The following is a 19,206-nucleotide window of genomic DNA, read 5'->3' on the forward strand; positions in this document are numbered from 1 at the left end:
CTTGGCTGTTTTCGTTGTGATCGCTAAATTCACCTTGTTTATAATATTATCACTATAACACTGACCCAGATCGCTGGATCGCTAGAAACACCGCTGTCATCAGGTTGGCAAGGGCTGTTCCATGCTCTGCTCAACCTCCCGGCGGGAGGCTAACGCCTTCCCCAATGGACTCAGTAGCGCCCCCTGCTGCCGTGGAGCATGTGCCAGCCACGGCGGAATATTACTGTAATATTCCGCCGTGAGAAGAAAAAGTTTTGTAGTTGTAAAAACAAGTTTTGTACTTGTAAAAAAAAGTGTTGTAGTTGTAAAAAAAAGTGTGTACTTGTAAAACCTATGCTGAATTTGTCTCTGAAACATGATTTATTAGAAAAATACGTTTTTTCTTTGCAAAACTAAATGCATTAGTTTGTAGATGGTGTTTTGTATTTGCAAACCACATTGTGTTTGTTAGTGAATCATGAGGCATTTGTAAAACCTGTTTAGTTTGTTTGTGGAGTTATGGCAGGAAATTAGCTCCATATAATGCAATCGTGCTGTGCAACACGAAAAAAAGGGGAAAATCGTGTTGGTGAACACGAATCAATAGATTAAAAATCGTGATGGTGAACACGAAATGCTGTGAGACTGGGTTGTGTATTTGCTATGTTCGTAAATGTCCTTTTCTTAAATGTTTTATGTTTTATGCTGCGGATGGAAAGTAGCTCAAACCTAAATCCGGCATATTTACGCTTGGCACATTTATTGTTTTAGGTGTTCATTAAAGTGCAAAGTCCCTACCAAATAAACGATCCAAATAAAATGTTTTAGCGGAATTGGTAGGCAACAGTGACTCATGTTTACAGTCCACACTAGTGGCAAACCACAAACTGAAATATCTCTCTCGTCCTTTTTTTTGTAATTTTGGGGATCTTGCTCTGCTGCCTGTGAACAAGACACTATTCATGCTGAGGCTGCTGTGTGGGGGTTTGAGGATTGCCTCACTATAACAACGGGCCCTATTGTTTCAGAAAAAATCATTTCTGAAACATCGCAGTAGATTTAATGCTTACAGTTTGCACTGAAAACTAATTTAAATAGTCTGTCAACCATATTTGTTTGTACACCTCTGCTATGCAATAACAATATTAGAGGGTAGAACTGTAGGTAAGCAGTAAGACAAAACACTAACATCATATAAATAGGGGAAGATAAGAAAATGTAAAATCTTATCCAAATATGAGGGGCTACAAAACAATCCATTTGTTACCTCTCAAAAATATAGGGAGTGAATATATTGCATTCTTATATGTTGGTACTATTATATGAAAGTGATGTGACTTTCTGTCTTTTGCAGCTATGCATTCAACTACAATCTGTTTGATTTATGAGAAATATTATTTGAGTAGGTTTAGACAAGAAGCGAACCAAGGTGTAGTCCCACTGTCACCCTACAGTGTTGGAAGGCCTTTCATAAGAAAAATGTCAAGTCAACTAATGTGGTCCTGTTGTAAGACGGGAGAAGGAAAAGAAAACGAAAAAAGAGAAACTTCAGTTTGGCTTTTGTCAATTTGACATCCTCTGCTCTGCACCCCACTCCTCAGCTGTTTCACGTTTAGTGTATGTTTATGTATGGATTGACAGAGAGGCTGTTTAAACAACACATAGAGAAGAAGTGAATTTGGTGGACTCAACGGGAGATGATCTCTGAGCTTTGTACAAGACAAGAGCAGCAGAACAAAGACAGTATTCAGGCGGTCGGGATTATCCCTAAATGACGCCTTCTGCCATCGTCTCATCCGCATCCAGCAGGAGTGTGAGGGGTGCAGTCTTCTCCTGACCTTCCTCCCAGCTGCAGCTGCACCCTCTGTCCCACTCTTGGCCCAGAGGTGCTTCTGGCACAGCCTGTACGTGTTGAGCACACACTCAATTGTACGTGAACAAGCTCGTTTGTGTGGGGTCTTTGTATCGTCCACCTCCCTGTCGGAAGTGGTGTGAGCCAGATTAAGTTCCACCAAAGAAGGAAATAGAGAGGTGCTTTATGCTGCTGGGTGAGTGTTCAGAACTGAATGAGTTGAACTAAAGAGACCATCACATCTTAGATCTGATAACAGTACTGGTGGCATTGACACAAGAACTCACAGGTTTCCTCACATTTTGACCATTATTTCAGGTTAGCAGCTATTGCATGAATTAAAACACACTTACGTCATTTTTTAGCAGTCTCTTCAATTATTTTCGAGGAAAAGCACAAACCTATGGTATGGTATAATGGTAGTTTACATCTCCAACGTGGCAAATGTAGTGTTTTTAAAAGACTAACGTGACATTAAAATATTTAGATGTTGTTGTGAAGTATAGTATTATTTTACATAATATTATTAGTAATGTCATTATAACCGTAAATAGTTGTTATTGCATTTTTGTTATCTTAAAAGGTATTTCTACAATTTCAGGCAAATATTTTATAATGTTCTGATGAGAACTGAAAATACCATGATAATTAGCAATTGCTAGCACTATACCTGCTTATTCAACATATTAGCAAGATAAATCCTCATGTTAGCATTTAGCTTGACTGTGCCTAAGTGCAGCCTCACAGAGCTGTTATCATGGCTTTACACTGTTGGTCTTAGATAATGGAAATCACTCCAAAAGGGAAAGCTAGTAGTAGCGTCCTCACTCAGCAACAGTGTGTAAATATTGACTAAACTTTAATTAGAATGTGAACAAATCCTGTAAACCAAAAACAGTATACAAGTGAGGCCAAAGTTAATTCCAATAATGCTGTGTACTCAAAGGTCAGCAGCAAATGAACAAGCCATAAACATGAAGAGGGGAGAGTTCAGCAGTCATCTTAACCTCTCCTGACAGCACCTGTCCTGCATAAACAAAACCTGCCACACACTGCTCGGGTTCATGGGAAAGTATGTTCAGGAAGTCCCGTGTCCTTGAGGAGAGCGGTGCACAATCTCCTCCAGGAGGGAGACCAAACAAGGATGTGACTAACACTTCAGCGTGGGTTTCACAATATATTTTCCACCGTCTGAAGCCAAAACTCTTTCAAATCCCTCCAATCATCTTCTTCTGCAGTGTTAAAATGCTGTATGTGGGCGTCAGGTGATGGAAATATGGACGGATGTTGACAGTTGTTGGCCTGAGCACAATACACACATTCTTTTTTTTAATTATTTGCTCAATTTAGGCTGGAGCCTTTTCAGTCTAACTGACTGACATGTCTTTTGACCAGTGTTGACTGTGTGAACAAGAGAAGACATCTATGTAACTGTGCAGTTAAACTGCATGTGAGGAACATTAGAAGGAGCTGTAGGGGAAACAAAAACATGTCACTCAAAAGAAAGCCAGAGTTTTCCGAAAGTTGAGCTATTTGTCAACCACACTTTGTTCCTTTTTGTTTATCCTTGTTGACTTAACACAAAGGACTATAGACAATGGTCAATGTAACTTTGATAATCTAACTTGCTTTTCTGCATTATCACCGCTTAGCTTGTGCCTGGTATGTGTGGGAAAGCAAGCTTCACACCCAATCACAGCATAGCGACAGAGCAGCACACCTCTGTTTGGATTTATGAATGGAGCGGTGAACAAACAGGGAACTGGGTGTGGTGTGTTTGGCCTGAATCAAAGTGCTCAACCTGTGAGCACTTATTATCAGCTGTCAGTGCAACCTGAACCAGGTGAGCTGACCTGAAAAGGAAATAAGAAGCAAGGCTGGTTTTAATTTATGTAAACGTTGCATGCTGCGCCATGCTCTGATTTGCTTCAAGGTTATTACTTACATCCATGACAGTGAAATTCAAGTAGTTGATGCTTAGCTCCACCCAGAATATTGTGTCACATATTTACGATTATACTTTCCTGGGTAATTCAAGTGAATTATTGAGTATATCTGACAGTTTTGACTTGATTTTGATTGATGACCTCCAGTCAAATTCAGACTTGTTAAATCACTGCTGCTTTATTAAAGAGGGGAAATTCTGAACTCATTCATCATCTTTTCCCTGTCACTCTTGGCTTCATGTGGATTATCTGACAATGAGGCATTGTGTCAGTATTCTACTTTAAACCCACTTTGATTCTGCACATCATGCTGGATAAACCATCTCCACAGCAAACCTCTAAAGAGACAGTTCACCCAAAAATCGTCTTACACGTAGGGCTATTTATTCATTTCAATTTATTTGGAGTGGAACTATGTTCTACCTAATGAACAGCTTCTATTTTTCCCCCATAACTCACAGAGGGTGTCGTATTCTGTACAAACTAAAACCCCCTGAGATAAATTTGTAATTTGCTACTAGGTTATATAATTAAAAGGTGATTGATTGATTGATTGATTGATTAAATAGCACACATAACCAGCACAAGTGACTTATAACCAATACAAGTGACGAGACTCTCGTTCATGAGTGATTGCACGCTTCCTTCTGTGCAGTTACCGGGTGTAGAAAGAAAATATTTCCTTGTGAAACTGACTTGTGGGTTATCTTGAGTAACTGGATCATGGTTTCTGTTAGAGACACTGCTGTTGAGTTTTTCCAGAAGTATTTTTTGTCATGCTTTGAGCGCCATTATCTAAGTGCCATCTAGTTTCCATTATAATCGAGAGAAGATGACATCTCAACTTCAAATATTTCCAAGTCACGGAAACATCCAACCTTGATTAATAGCTCTATAGGTAAAAGGAAACATGTCTGGGCTGAACTGTCCCTTTAAATGTGGATGTTGGACAGGCCTTAAAGAAGTTAAACCTTCAATCCTAAAAGTCCAGTCCTGCTCCCATAACAGATTAGTATTGGTTTGATGGAAAGTCTCTAGGTTTATGTTGTAAGCTGCAGTGAAGCTATGCAGACAGTAAAGTGAATGCTGCATTCCTGGCAGAAGAAGGATTGCAGACCTGCATACCTGACATTCTTCTCAGAGTGAAATTGGCAGGTATGAGCTGTTGGACTCTCCAAAGCGGACTCTCCAGATTACATCTCTCTAACCGGAGTCGCTGCTCGTTGTTCACATGGTGTGTGAAGGAAGTGTGTTTATCACCGACGGCATCGCTCACACACCTTGTGTTGAAGTATGTGCTAATGATAGTGCGACAAAACGTGAAATAAGTGTTTAGTATGCATTGACATTTATGAGAGAGTTTACTCTGGCCAAACAGCATTCTGGAAATACATACCAGAGTAAAAAGGCCAGTGAAGGAATGTAACTGAATACATTTCCTGTAAGTATTCTACTTAGGTACAATTTGGGCTTCTATTCCACTACATTTTAAGGAGCCACAGTTGTTCTTTTTACTCTACTACATTTAACTAGCAGCTGGAGTGTCTTCTTATTTTTCAGCTTAATTTGAATAGTGTACTCTGACAGCAGCCACTTGCAGAATGAGAACTTTTGATAGGATGACTACTTGTTTCAAATTCCCGTATTAGGTTATGATGCTGATTACTAGTTCCTCTCATAAGTTAATTACCAGTTCCTTCGTCTGCTTTAATTGTTCACTGAAAGTTCCTACTGCAGCATTGTGATTGACGGTGCGCTGGCCTCATCAGCCATTTGTTCTTTTTCCCACGCTGCTGAATGCCAGCGGGGCCAAAGACACACACATACAGGGCTTATCAGAACAATGCCTCAAATAGCTGCGGAGTCTCATCACAAGGGCATGTCACCAAAGAGCAGAAGAGCAGCATAGGATGTGTGTGTGTGTGTGTGTGTGTGTGTGTGTGTGTGTGTGTGTGTGTGTGTGTGTGTGTGTGTGTGTGTGTGTGTGTGTGTGTGTGTGTGTGTGTGTGTGTGTGTGTGTGTGTGTGTGAGAGAGAGAGAGAGAGAGGCATGCTGTAGTCATAAACGTGTCACAGTGTGCAGCTGTTACCTGCAGGCTCTGCTGAACTTGTCAGCAGCCCATCACGGCCGGCTCATCCATACTGCTCCCATTGTCAGGCTGACTATGTATAGTTCACTGTCTGGAGGAAGGAAACCTAATTTACATTTAAAAAATGTGCATGCTCACAAAACATGCATAAAATTATTCCTCTGCTCTTCTGTGCAAGATGAATGAATTCAATTATGATATAATAATAAGAAAAAATGCTAAAGCGAGGTCAGGAAAAGGTGCTATTTAATTTTTTTTTGATCAGAATCAGAATACCTTTATCCATCCCACAGAGGGGAAATGTACATTTGTTACAGCAGAAAATAGCCAAAGACAGCGTAATGTTTAACAAGAAATAATTATGCATAAAAAAAATATTAAAGAAAAAAAAATGTTTTTTCTCAAGAATGTTACATGTTTTAAAGTGTCCAAAATCCAACACGTTTTTCTAAATTGGACGGATAATATATTCTTAATCTAATTATTATTTATTTTGTAACAATTGGAGCTTTTTCTAACCTTTGAGCACAGGATATGAGTGCATTACAGTTTGTTCACTGTGTGACAGCAGGGTGTGACATGGTCCGCACCTTTATTTACTGCTCCCCTTTAGTCAGAGATTTCAAATCTTTACTAGAACAATTTGAAGTTAAAAGCGGCTTTCATCAAACATCTTAGATAAACAATAATTGACATGACTACTTCTACGTTAAAGGAGTTGCTCATTGTAATAAAACCGCTGATAATTGTCACCCAAGTCTGCAAATACACTCTGAGCTCAATATATAGTTTACGTTTCTTAAACTCATTGCTTTGTTTTTTGTGGGTTTTATAGTTTAAGATTTCTTTTGATATCAATCAATACTGAATCCTCAAATCCTAAAAAAGTTTACATAGAGAAGGACTTTTTCTGGGCATAAGAAGATGGATTCATTCAGTCTCTTTCAGAGTTCTACAGTTGTGTTTTATGTAACCCTCCAAATCTAGTATTAATAGATTAATCTCGAACGTACTGACTTATTTTCAGCCTAAACAAGTTCATTCAAGCAAGGTTCAAAAAGTTGACTTCTCTTGTGTTGGGTGTTCTGTGACTCACGGTAACACTTCATGTCCCGACACGAAGACCAAACTCTTCTGGTCCTTCCACCTGCTGCCCTGTCACACCCATGTCCCCATTACTGCTAAACTCTATCACACGCAAGTAAAGAAGCTGAGAAAAACAACAGACATGTAGTAGTTGTAGACATGTAGTTGTTTTAGTTTTTTTACCCTTGTGCTCACATTTTATCTGTTCATTTTGTAATCAAACCACCCTCAGTTGTTGCCAATGACACATTATCCCACTTCCTCTCTCTGTGTGGGTTTTGTTTTGTCTTTGTGGAGACAGTGAGAACCAAGGGGCGATGATTTGAACCGAATGTTGTCACAACACTCTTCCTGAAATCCATCCCAGTCCGACTCCCTCCAGAGGTAGTTGTTGGTTCCTCACAGGGAAAACAAGGAGGGCAGCGACACATTAGAGATTTACTGCTGCTGGATACGTGCGAAAGATTAATAAAATAATATAATGTTGGCCAAAACACGTTGTTACAAATAAGTCCTAGGGTGTGTGTACTGTATATTAATTTGTTCTACTTTTAAACTGGTTTGGGCTGGTTTCTTCATGTTATTCCTGCTTTGTCAGAATTCCTATATTTATTCTATTCAGAAAGATTTACAAACATGAATGCAATTACTGTGTGTAATTGATTATTCTCCATGTTTCTTCACAGGAAGACTTTTATTATGATCCGATAATATAGACACAACATAGTCATCTACATGTGCAAACACTCTTACACACACCTGGCCCTCCTTTGGCAAGCAAACTCCTCCAAAGAAAGGCGCTCCACCATCCGCTGAGTCACTGCCTGGGCATGTCTCCGCCGCAGACAAATCCAATATATGCACACGTGTACACATCAAACATACACACTCACACACACACACATTGCCGGGCAACAAAGAGCAAAGCCCCTAAAACAAAAGGGGTGGTAAAGAGGAGGCGGTTCACCTCTTTCATTCCACAGAAGCTGGCAGTGTGTTGACTCTGTACACACATGTGGTTTCCTTTTCTTTAAAATCAGAGGATTAACATGGCCGCCACATCCCGCTCCAGTGTCATGCACGAGCAGTTTAAAGTGATTCACCATGGTTACGCCTTTGGTGCAGTCAAATTGTCTGTGTGATCATACGTAGTGTTGATGTGTGAAGCCTTAAGGGTGTTCTCTCTTCTAACTCATGGGGAACAAAGGGATTTCATTCCCTTAGGGACGCACAGATGTTGTATTCTTACAGATGAACACTGGAGAAGTGGCGCGTGTGAGCTGAGTTCATGGTGACATTTCCCTTCCGGAGGGAAACTGAAGGAGAGATGATAGTGAGTCAGACAGGAGGGCCTGAAGTGGGTGCTTGGTGTATTTGAACCACACTGGGGTCAGGGTTGTGTTTGTGTGTGTGATAATGAGTCGGTGACATCTGTCTTCCCACCACCTCTTCCTGTTGAATCACACAGAAAAGGGATAGACAATACCAGAACATCTGTTATAAAGGCTCCAGAGGCTCCGTGATACACATCTAAAGTCTGCTGCGGACAATCTGACATCAACTTGTGTATAAATACAGTTTTTAGGTCAGTTCAATTAACTTTTATTTTAAGAACATTTCAGAACTTGAGCTCCATTGACTTTATGTAGTTTGACTTCAAATGAGTTGAAAGAGAGACAACTCAACTCATGGAATATCACATTTTCAAAATGCATCATGTAAAATCCAATGACAAAATCCCTGGTTAACACATACAAATTAAGAAAATGAAGAATAGTAAAAGAAAGCCAGGAGAAATGCTAGATAAATTTGAACATATCCAGTCCCAATACTTATTGTCTAGCATGGAATCTCAGAAAGCGTCTATGGCTCCAGTTTGGTAAACTCACATTTTTAAGGCAGCGGGGAAATGTTGAACCATCTTAAAAGGTTAAACAGTGCCTTAAGACTTCTTCTGCAGTAATTACTGAATTTTAGTTGCCAATTTTTCTTTTGTAGCTGCTGACACACAGATAGGTGAAGCTTCTCCTCACTGAGTGGAAACTGGTTGCTGTTTGCATGTAGCTCGACATTACGCACAGGAATAGCAGAGTTTATGCAAAACACCACTGAGGTGTGACAAGTTTAGTCTCAAGTTTTATCTCTATAAATAATCACTAGAGAGCAGGGTGGCAGGGGAATAATTGACCAGCCTGTCATGGATCAAATCTGACTAGAGTGAACATATTTGTAATGTTGGATATTTGACAGACCTTCACTCTGGTCTTCTTACTCAGTTTCACAGACTTTCCACAGTCAGAGGAGGGTGAGCTCACATCCGAGCCTCGCTCTTAACCACAGGGTTTCACTGAGGGAACATCAAACGATTACTGTTTGAGTGACCCAAAACCAATACCAGTTAAATGTATCTTTTTGAAAAACATGGCACACCTTATTTTGATTATTATATTATCAGAAAACTGAATTTAGTAAATGTAACTTTTAATAGAAGATAATATCGTTTTTTATCAAGCCTCCATGTCATGTGATCGATGCAGAATTGTATTAATAAACATGATAAGTAGGAAACCCCCTTTCCAATTTTAAATGTGAGGGCTTTTTCTGTTTTTTTTTTTTTTTTAAAGTCATTTTTCAAATACCTTTTCATGACTCCAAAACCAGAAAAGACACAGCTCTGTGAATTATATTTACTCCACCTTCTATTTTATGTAAAAATAGATGTGAGTTTTAAATAGTTTCATTTTGCTCAATATATTCAATTTTACGTTACATAGCGACTCCAAATTCATACCAGTTACCTATTGTTATTGTATATTAGTGTTTTTTCTTTTTAAATTTTTTTTATGAAGGTTCTGCTGTTTGTTTGATTTTATTTGAAAAGTCTTCATTTTTTCAATAGCTAGTCATGAGTCCAAGTCAGCATTGTTTCACTACACTGGGCCATTTTTTATTTTATGTGAATATTTTTAGGAAAATTCAGCTGTTCTTTTGAAAGTTTAGTTTTTTTTCAATAGATTGCTGTCCCTAAGTGAACCCAAAGAGTGAGAGCTCGGTTATGAGCTAACTATCCTCTGACTTTTGACAGTCTGTGAACCTTAGGAAGAAGACTGGAGCGGATGTCTGTCCAATAACCACCCAAAGACTAACTTTACCGAGGATCATAAACTTTAACAGGGAAATAAAAGATCCCTCTAAAAATGTGGATATTTAAAGCTTACAGGGCCAGACAGTTTGTACTCTTGTGCTCAGCTTACTCAGTGCACATCTGGTAATTATCTGTATTAGACTGAATCACTTACTGCAGAGTAGGCAAATATTTACACTGTAATCTTCTCAGTGGGATGTGGATTAGTAATTAACATGTTAGCAGTGTAATTAGGTCCACGTTAGGACTTCCTCTGCCCCCCCCCTGCACCACACAGCTTCCGCCCACACACACAGTCTTGAATTACTCCACTGGCAACTGTTGATGCATTCCCAAGTCATCTGACGTCAAGTGGGAAGGGCTTCGCCAGCGTATACTATAAAAACTCCCCTGCTACCTTACTTCATTCATATCGCAGCTCTGGATTACCAAAACATTTGTGGAGAAGCTCCTTCCTCGGGCTCCTCGGACGACACAGCGGGGGAAGCACACACATAGCCAAACAATGAAAATGTCAGCGGCAGAGATCAGCCAGGTCCTCAAAGAGGGAGAGCTGGAGAAGAGGAGCGACAACCTGCTCCAGTTCTGGAAGAGGAAGACGTGCGTCCTGACAACGGACAGCCTCAACATTTACGCCGACACGCAGAAGCGCTCAAAGGGCAAGGAGCTCAAGCTGCAGTCCATCAAGAAGGTGGACTGCGTGGAGCGCACCGGCAAGTTCGTCTACTTCACCATCGTGACCACAGACGATAAGGAGATCGATTTCCGGTGCTCGGGGGAGGAGAACTGCTGGAACGCGGTGATCACCATGGCTCTGATTGATTTCCAGAACAGAAAAGCCATCCAGGACTTTAAAACGCGGCAGGACAATGAGAGCGCATCGCCCGGACAGCAGGAGAGGCGCATGGCGAGGGCGCCCTGAGGCGCCGGGACCCTGGCTGTTAACCACTCCTAATATGGTGAGGGAAACGCCGTAACATAGAGCTGACATCATATACTAATACACATTGTGGCTCAGAGCAGTGGGAGAATGTCGAAACTAATGACATGTTTTTATCTCCTCTTAGTGTCAAAATGGACCATACAGAAATAGTAATCGGACCAAAAGGAAGACGAGGTCTTCCGGTCCAGACATGAAGGATTGTTCGGGACTGAGCTCTCGGGAGAGAGGGGTCAACTGATCCAAACCAAAAGACTGAGAGATTGTCTGAAGCTCCATACACAGGACTGAACCCTTGAATTGTCAAAACTATTTCAAGTTTGCAGTTTGCTTTCATGGGAGGAATGACTCCTAAAACCAAGATATTAATTTATTTGTTTCCAGGATATTACTGGCAAACGCCTTGTGTTGTTTAAATTATTTGCTTTTACAATGTGTGATGTATTTATTTGAATAAATATTGATGCTTTTTTTATATAATTTTGTGCTCTCCTCTACTTTTGTTTTTCATGTCTCAAATGTTCTACTTCGTACCAACATCTGTTAGTATCTAATTAAAGCTTTTAGTGTTAGTCAAATATTTGACACTTAGGGATACTTAATCAGCAGCATTTCTTAGGAAATGCCACACATGCAACAGTAAAGAGGGAGTGGAGGACAGGAAAGTCCCTTTCCTTTCTGCTGTCAGGTGGAATGTGACTCTTTATTGTCACTGGGAGGGTTTCAGGCTTGAGTCATGACTGATAAGCAGCTTTAGTCATCTGCACGGGACACATAAAAGACTCAGTAATGCTTTGAACACACCTTAACTGCTTCCGAGGCGCGGTAGGGTTATAGGTCGTCGCTATTGCTTTAGAATGCTTTAAACTTGTGTAATTAAATGTGTTACTTTGGTGGTGTTTCAGACTATGAGCTTCACAAAAGCTGACAATACTTTTTGTTCACATACAGCCGGTATTTCATTAGATGAAAAATGTTTTTATCAGGCGCCTTTTTTCTTTTCAACCTTTACAACACACAGGAAGTCCACTTTACTGCCCTGTTATCATGACAGAAAGGCTGCTTCAATGGGTATAATGTGACACTAGGTACACACCTAAGTAATTACTGTTATAAACCCAGTGAGCACGGCTTGAGTCATTCAGAAATCCTTGCATGGCCCACAGAAGAAAGATAATACGCAGGTTAAAAAGTCAATAGTCATTTTAAATTAGCTGTATAACTATGTAATTGGCTGTATAATGACCATGTGTTGGTTCAGAACTTGTAAGTGTTGAACTTTCTAACTTTATTTAGTTTTGTCATGCAATAAACCTGTGAGAAAGACATGTTCCTAACATTTCAATGGACCATGATTGATGCATAGTCTTTGGGAAATAGTCTGTTTATGTCATTAGAAAAGGTATAGGTATACCTATTTCTAAAACACCAAGAGTCCAGAATAATCTTTACTACTATTATATGACATTGTATATAATATTGTTCAAGGCCTTTCTCTGTGTAGTTTTAAACTATATTGAATACATTCAGTCATAACGCCAGTAATATCAGAACAAAAACAATAGTTAAATTAAATATACAAATGACTCATCTGATCGAATACAGAAAAGGTGTTTGGTCTTCAGTGTCAGCGTTAAAAAAGGGGAAATATAAGCTACATTTGTTATTCCTGAACACTGTGTTCACGTTAAAAAAAGACACGTCCTCGCTGCCTTGAAATGAATACCTCCGGTTGTAGATCTTGTCGGGTGGAAGTGTGTTATGAGCACAAATGCCCAAAGGTCAGGGGTGACAGAAAGCCGAATCTCTGGCCCGCAGTAATGAAGTGTATAGTGGAGTCACACTCCTGCTCGTCCCATCCCATCCCCGTGTGCAGCTTTGAAGTAGGATCACACTAAAATGAACGCATCAAAGGGTTAGACTGATCTGAGGAGTATTACCGGAGCGGACGGGCTTTCTCTCTAAAAATACCGCTTCACAAATTGGCTCCACTTTAATCTAGTAAAAACACACACACACACACACACACACACACACACACACACACACACACACACACACACACACACACACACTGCATGTACTAGATACTGTCTACTACTTCTACTACTACGTNAAAACACACACACACACACACACACACACACACACTGCATGCTATTCCTTTCTTAACATTTGATGCAGAAAAAGTGCTTTTTCTTTAAGCGTTTCACTTGAAGTGTAAGTTCTCAGAGGCTCATAAAAGACATAATGCCCCCATGTTTTGATCTTTACTTCCTTGCTCTTCTGAGGACACACACACGCACACCACCAGCCAGGACTCACACACTGTGTCTTCCTCTCTGATCTCAGGCTGTATAAACATCCTCTGACGCAGCACTGGCACACACTCAGCCATACTTGTAGTCTTGGCGTTGTCGCCCTATTATGTGGACGCAGCATGGCTGCGCAACAGTGAATGCATTGTTACATTCCTGGGAAAAAGTTATATGCAAAAGCAGAGAGGATGTGAGACAACTGTGTGCTGTACCCTGACCTGTATACACATATTTCTGAGCAGGACAAAATGTCTGATTGGGAGGCGTTTATTGTAAACACAAGATGTAATGCTGACAGGCTGAGGCAGTGCGTGGAGTAACAGCTGAGCGGGGTGTTGTGAGGTGAAGGTCAGTGGCCAGAAGGAACTTGTCTCACTCCCACACTAACAGCAGTAACTCTGATATGACATTAATTTGTATTGATATGCATACATTTTTAATATTGTCCTCTTTTCCTCAATAAGGAAAATGACTCAGTCCATCGGAGCATTGTAGAGACCAGAGCATTGCCAGAAACAAAGATATAGGACAGAATGAAAAGGAAGAGAACTTTACTAACATTTGGATGTAATGCCTTATGTGGAGCAAATAATAAGCTTGGAAAATAATGAAACAGTTTACATTAAAAAGTAACACAGACTTCATTTTGTGGTTTTCGAAATGTTGGTATCTTTAAGGTTAAAAATCATTACTTATAGTTTTTAGATATTATGATTAGTTACATCAACTATGCCATGGGTAAAATGCAAACGTAAATCTACAAACATACTTATGATGCGTTATCTTCTGCTTATGGAGAGTTGTAGTTATAATCATGTATACATATGTATGATGCTTTATAATCACATTGGAATTAAACAATACACATTCAATGCCGTTGAATTCTCAGGAAATGTATTGAACTTTTGAATACAGAAAATGTCATTTAATATAACCAATTAACTTTATAGGAAGAATGTGAAAGTGTCCAATATTCAAACATGGTGGAATCACCTTTCTCTGTACTGGGAAATGTTAGGGTCTTAAATTGTAGCAGGAAGGTTCAAACTCTAAATATAGAAAAGTGGTGATTCAGACTGTAGCCTAATCATATAATAATTATTCTACTTTCCCCTAAAATCTCACCTTGTATGGCCTTGTATGCCCTACCCTTACAACTCATAAAGAGCATGTTTCGGCATTCCAAGCAAAAACAGCACTTGAAGTGTGTTGCAGCTTGATGACATGTTAACCACACTTCAGTGCAGCGTAATTTACGGTACGCTCAGGTATGCGTCATTGCTACTCCTCCTCATGCTTAATGAGGGCATCACTATTCTTCCTGTAAGCCGCTATCACGTAGGAACTTCTGTCGTTGTTTGACTTCAACCTGTTGTGTCATTTCCGCGCTCCCTCTTCCCGTCAGAGTCCAATCTGACGCCAGCAGGACACAACATTAGTGCTTCATGTAAATAAAACCTCCAAAAACCCAAACAGCAGGATATTAGGCAAGGCCTTGGGAAGTGCATGACCAATTCTTTGTTTAACTTGGAGATTTTTTTTCTCATTTCTAAAAGGTCTTTTTTCTCTTCTTTTGAATGGGATTATCTCATACTGTAGAAGTACTATTCGCCGGCTTGTTTTACCGGAAAGAATCTCTTAAGGTATGTTACTTTGAGACGCATGGCTCAGGTGAGAGCATTCCTGAGCACATACCTAAGAAACAAAGACAGACGACCTCGGGGCATACCTGAGAAAACACAATGTCATCCAGTTACTACGGTAATTCTTCAGAGTTCATTTGGGCCACAAAAAACAAGAGTTGACCAAAATCCAGCTTTCGTAACCCTCTGTTTTCCATTTATCATTCCTCCATCCAAATAAAGGTCATCTGATTCCCAGATCTGGTTCGGATAAATTGCGGATGAATTCCCCCTCCTCATCATATCAACAAAGGCGTTATTATCCTAATCGCCTGTAGCCACGACAACAGTGTTTTTTTTTTAATGGGACATCCATTTCTGTCTGCTGAGTCACGGGTTAAGACTCCCCAGTTCTTCATCTTTAGCTTGAGTATCTGCCCACTCTAATCCACCCATAAACTGAAATAACCTCAGAAGCCTGGGCACAACACTGAATGTATGTACAGTTTTCTGTTTGCTTTGATGCAATCTAATAGCATTTTAGCCCATCCGCTAATCCATAAATATAGAAAACTCAAAATATGGCAGAGTAAGGTGATATTTCCCCTATATATCAATGGCCTCTTTGAAGGCCTGTTTTTCAAACATACTTACGAATGTGGCACTTCTTATATGTAAGACATGTGTGTGTAGGCCCTACTGGATATGCACAACCTCACACACACACATGCTGTAGTTTATACACACAAAGTGTTGGCAGGGGCTGCGCCGCTGAGCGAGATCATGTTGCCTAAGACCCAGCTGTCCGGAGTGAAGCCTCAGACAGTGAGAGGAGACGCTGTCAGGAATGTCTACAGGCAGCGAGGGGGCGGACGTCCGAGAGCCACAGAGCTCCACGTGCACTCTGTGGCCCCGAGGAAGAGGGAAAAGATTAGTGTCCCATGGAGTGGGTTTCAAACCTTAGACTTGGGTTTAGACTCGAAAGGACTTAGCTGGACCCAAATAAAAGGCTCTGAGTTGTGTTAGAGTTAGTTTTACTGTAAGTTAATTTTTCTCAATTTAGCACCTTTTCACCACTGTGTTGTTTTGATATCAAGTATTTAAACATCCGTAATAAAATAAACCCTTAAACAAGTACAGCAGCTAAGTGGCTAAATTAAGTGGCAGTAATTGAATGTTGCTTAAGAAATGTAGGCTATTTTTCAATGCTGTGTGCAAAACCGATGAAATCCCATATCGAGTATGTTGTATGATTGACTATGTACTTATTGGAGAAAGAAGTCTCAAAGAAAAAAAACGGAGAAATAAGCTCTAAATCTGTATGGCTGCATCGTTTCATGTGTCAGAAACAGACAGATGTGGATCACAGTGGATGATTGGAGCAGTGGAGCAGAGCAGCTGGGGTACGGGAGTCTGATCCCAGTCTAACTTGGCCCCTGAGGGGGGATTTGGTTACCAACACCTGCCTGAGTGGGTGTGTGAATAGATCACCAAGAACTGATTATAATAACATTATAATTCCCAGCCTGGAAGTCTAATGTAAGACATTATTCACAACTGGAATAATAATCCCTATCATTATTCCTTTCCTCTGCTGGACTGTGTGTTGGTGTGTGTGTTGGTCTCTGTGCTGGTGTGTGTGTGTGTGTGTGTGTGTGTGTGTGTGTGTGTGTGTGTGTGTGTGTGTGTGTGTGTGTGTGTGTGTGTGTAAGCTTGTATATGTTTTACACATGCTGGTGTGATGGGATTCTCATTTCTGGCAGCACCAACAGCAGTTTGTTGGGAAAAACTAAAAGAAAATTAAGTGGAAATCTGAGTGCAATGCGCTGGCTTACAGTGTGACGCGATTTCCACATCATGCCACTGAAAAGGTCCACAGCGGCTGATCGTAAATGAAATGAGTTACAGTAAGTTACATCAGACTGTGGGTGCAGTCAATAAGGCAGCAACATGATCAACTTTGCCTGACATAAAACTGAAGGTGAAACGAATGGCTGTAATAACCACTAATGATGACCCCGGGTCCTGAGCCATTATCAGGGCGAGGGGAAATTAGTACCAGGAACATATTGCACAAGAGGAAAGCGAGTGAAAGAGAAAGAAAGATAAATGAGGGCATAAAGGGAGAGAGGGAAAATTCAAGAAGATGAAACATTAGAAGCGATTAGTTAGCGAGAGATATGAGGGCAATAAATGGATTCAGGAATTTCCCCATGACACACCAAAGCCAACACAATGGTATGATCTAATTACCTGAAAATGCAACATTGCTGCTACACCCTGCACAAACAGAGTAATGAAAGATTTTACATCTATATTTCACTCACTTTATTTACCATTAGGAAATGCTTTGACACGAGCAAAGACATGGAACATTCTGAAGAAAGATAAATCAATGTGTTATAAATTAATGTTGAGTCATTAAGTCAAGTAATATGTGACATTTCCCGTTTGGTAGTTGGCAGTTTTTTAACATTTTGTGTACAAAAATATGGGTTAAAGATGCACTAAATTACAACATATATTTGAAAGAAACCACCACACATCAATTACTCTATCGTCAGTCTGTTTTCATTTCTCCTGAGCCATGATATTTTGTCAATATTATATGTATATGGGATTTCTTGTTTCAGAATGTGTGTGAAAGCAATGATAAGAGCTGTCTATTATGTACCTTAGTTTAGAGAGTTTTGTGTGAAACATTTGGAAAATATTGTATTTTACTTTATGGTTAGTGTTCAAAAGGGACTTTTGTCTGAAAAAGTATTTCTCAGACTGATAGGACCGCGAGGAGCAGGCCAAGGAATCTTGAAAGTCCCTTTATTAGAGTACAGGTTCTCAGACAATGCATTCCTGCAGATCCTATTGTTTCTCTTCTTGGCTCCAGCTCAATGATCACTTCAGCAGTGTGGTATTGACCCATCATCAGGCGTCTCCATCAATCATAGCAGGACACAACAGGAGCGTATTGTTCAAAGACGGAGCAGTGGGTGCTTAATCACTTCTGATCGGGGTGTGGGCTTGTGTTTCCGGGTCTGCATACCTTCGCTGAGGTGATGTGATGTGATCTCTCTGCAGCCACCCAGGAGCTGAGTGGGTTGATCCATGAATGGACAGATGGATGGATGAAGGGCAGGGAGCTGGAAACAAAGGAAAACAGAGAAATACACACCAACGCCAAGTTTCATGTGTGCTTCTCTTAGGAGGTTTCTCTTAGCTCTGTCTATCCAGTTCACCATTTAGTATATAGCTAATTAAATATTGCAACCCTAAAAGCAACAACATGCATGGCAAAAAAAAAAAAGGTCCAACAGGGAAAAAGATATAAGCAGTAACACAATCATGCAGGGTTGATCCTTCATAGGTTTTTGTCTAGAACTGATTCATTAAAGTGCATACATTATTTATATCATTCATTACAACTGTGTTTTTCATACTATGACAAGTAAATCTGTTATATATTTTAAAGAATCTCACTTACACCAGCCTCATAAAACCCGCTGGTGCTGGAAGCTACATTATGTGAAATGACAAAGCTGTAAGTGGCTGCTTTATAAACCCCCTGCAGACGAAGGAAGTGGGAAAACCAAAGCCTGAAATAAGAGGAAATCCTGTTTGTCATGGCTCAAGGGTCTTTCCCAAGGAGCAGAGGGACTCACAATGGTCCTCTCTGTCAACACGCTGCCCTGAGACTGAGCACAGTGCCAACCTTTTTCTAAAAAGGCTATACGTGGTATTGGAGGTCAGCAATGCATAAATCAAATTACCGAGCATGATTAAAATGCAGCGCAAGCACACTTTGGCAATGTAAACACAGGCATTTTACACAAATTATACATCTGCATGGACCTGTTATATCCATGGAAATTTGACACTTCATCCATAAGAGGTTTCTTACTCCTGATATCCTTACTTGCGTAGTTGTGGTTGGTTAATTAAAAAAAATAAAATGGGTTTTATCTTGAGAAGTGGCATTTATTGGAGCTTTTAAAAAAGCAAAAAGTCTTCAAAAAAGGTTTGAATGCTCTGAAAAGCACTAAAAGTGATTTATTCTCCCATGTGTCAACGGCGTCACTGACCCCTTTTGTTCTGTTTTACATTGAAGAAGTCTAAATTGTGTGTGCAGACTGCGAGGCGGGAGTTTCACGTTACATTTCATACTCTTTCATTTTCCCCATAAATGCAAAGGCAAATGAACTAATGTTTTGTGAATCAGTGTGTAATATGCA

At 40.1% G+C, this 19,206-nt stretch overlaps 1 protein-coding gene across 1 annotated transcript; it reads left to right on the forward strand.

The window, feature by feature from the left end:
* Positions 1–10,496: 10,496 nt before the first annotated feature.
* Positions 10,497–11,517, forward strand: phlda2 (pleckstrin homology-like domain, family A, member 2). Its single transcript, XM_010792409.1, has 2 exons — positions 10,497–11,056; positions 11,165–11,517. The coding sequence occupies exon 1, from the start codon at positions 10,603–10,605 to the stop codon at positions 11,017–11,019; it is 417 nt and encodes a 138-aa protein (XP_010790711.1). The 5' UTR covers positions 10,497–10,602; the 3' UTR covers positions 11,020–11,056; positions 11,165–11,517.
* The last annotated feature ends 7,689 nt before the right edge of the window (positions 11,518–19,206 follow it).

The sequence above is a fragment of the Notothenia coriiceps genome, unplaced genomic scaffold (assembly GCF_000735185.1).
Source record: "Notothenia coriiceps isolate Sejong01 unplaced genomic scaffold, NC01 NC01_scaffold00001750, whole genome shotgun sequence".
Taxonomy (NCBI): domain Eukaryota; kingdom Metazoa; phylum Chordata; class Actinopteri; order Perciformes; family Nototheniidae; genus Notothenia; species Notothenia coriiceps.

What these genes read in the sequence shown, in the direction of transcription:
- phlda2 (XM_010792409.1), top strand. Translation starts at nt 10,603, where the DNA reads ATGAAAATGTCAGCGGCAGAGATCAGCCAGGTCCTCAAAGAGGGAGAG.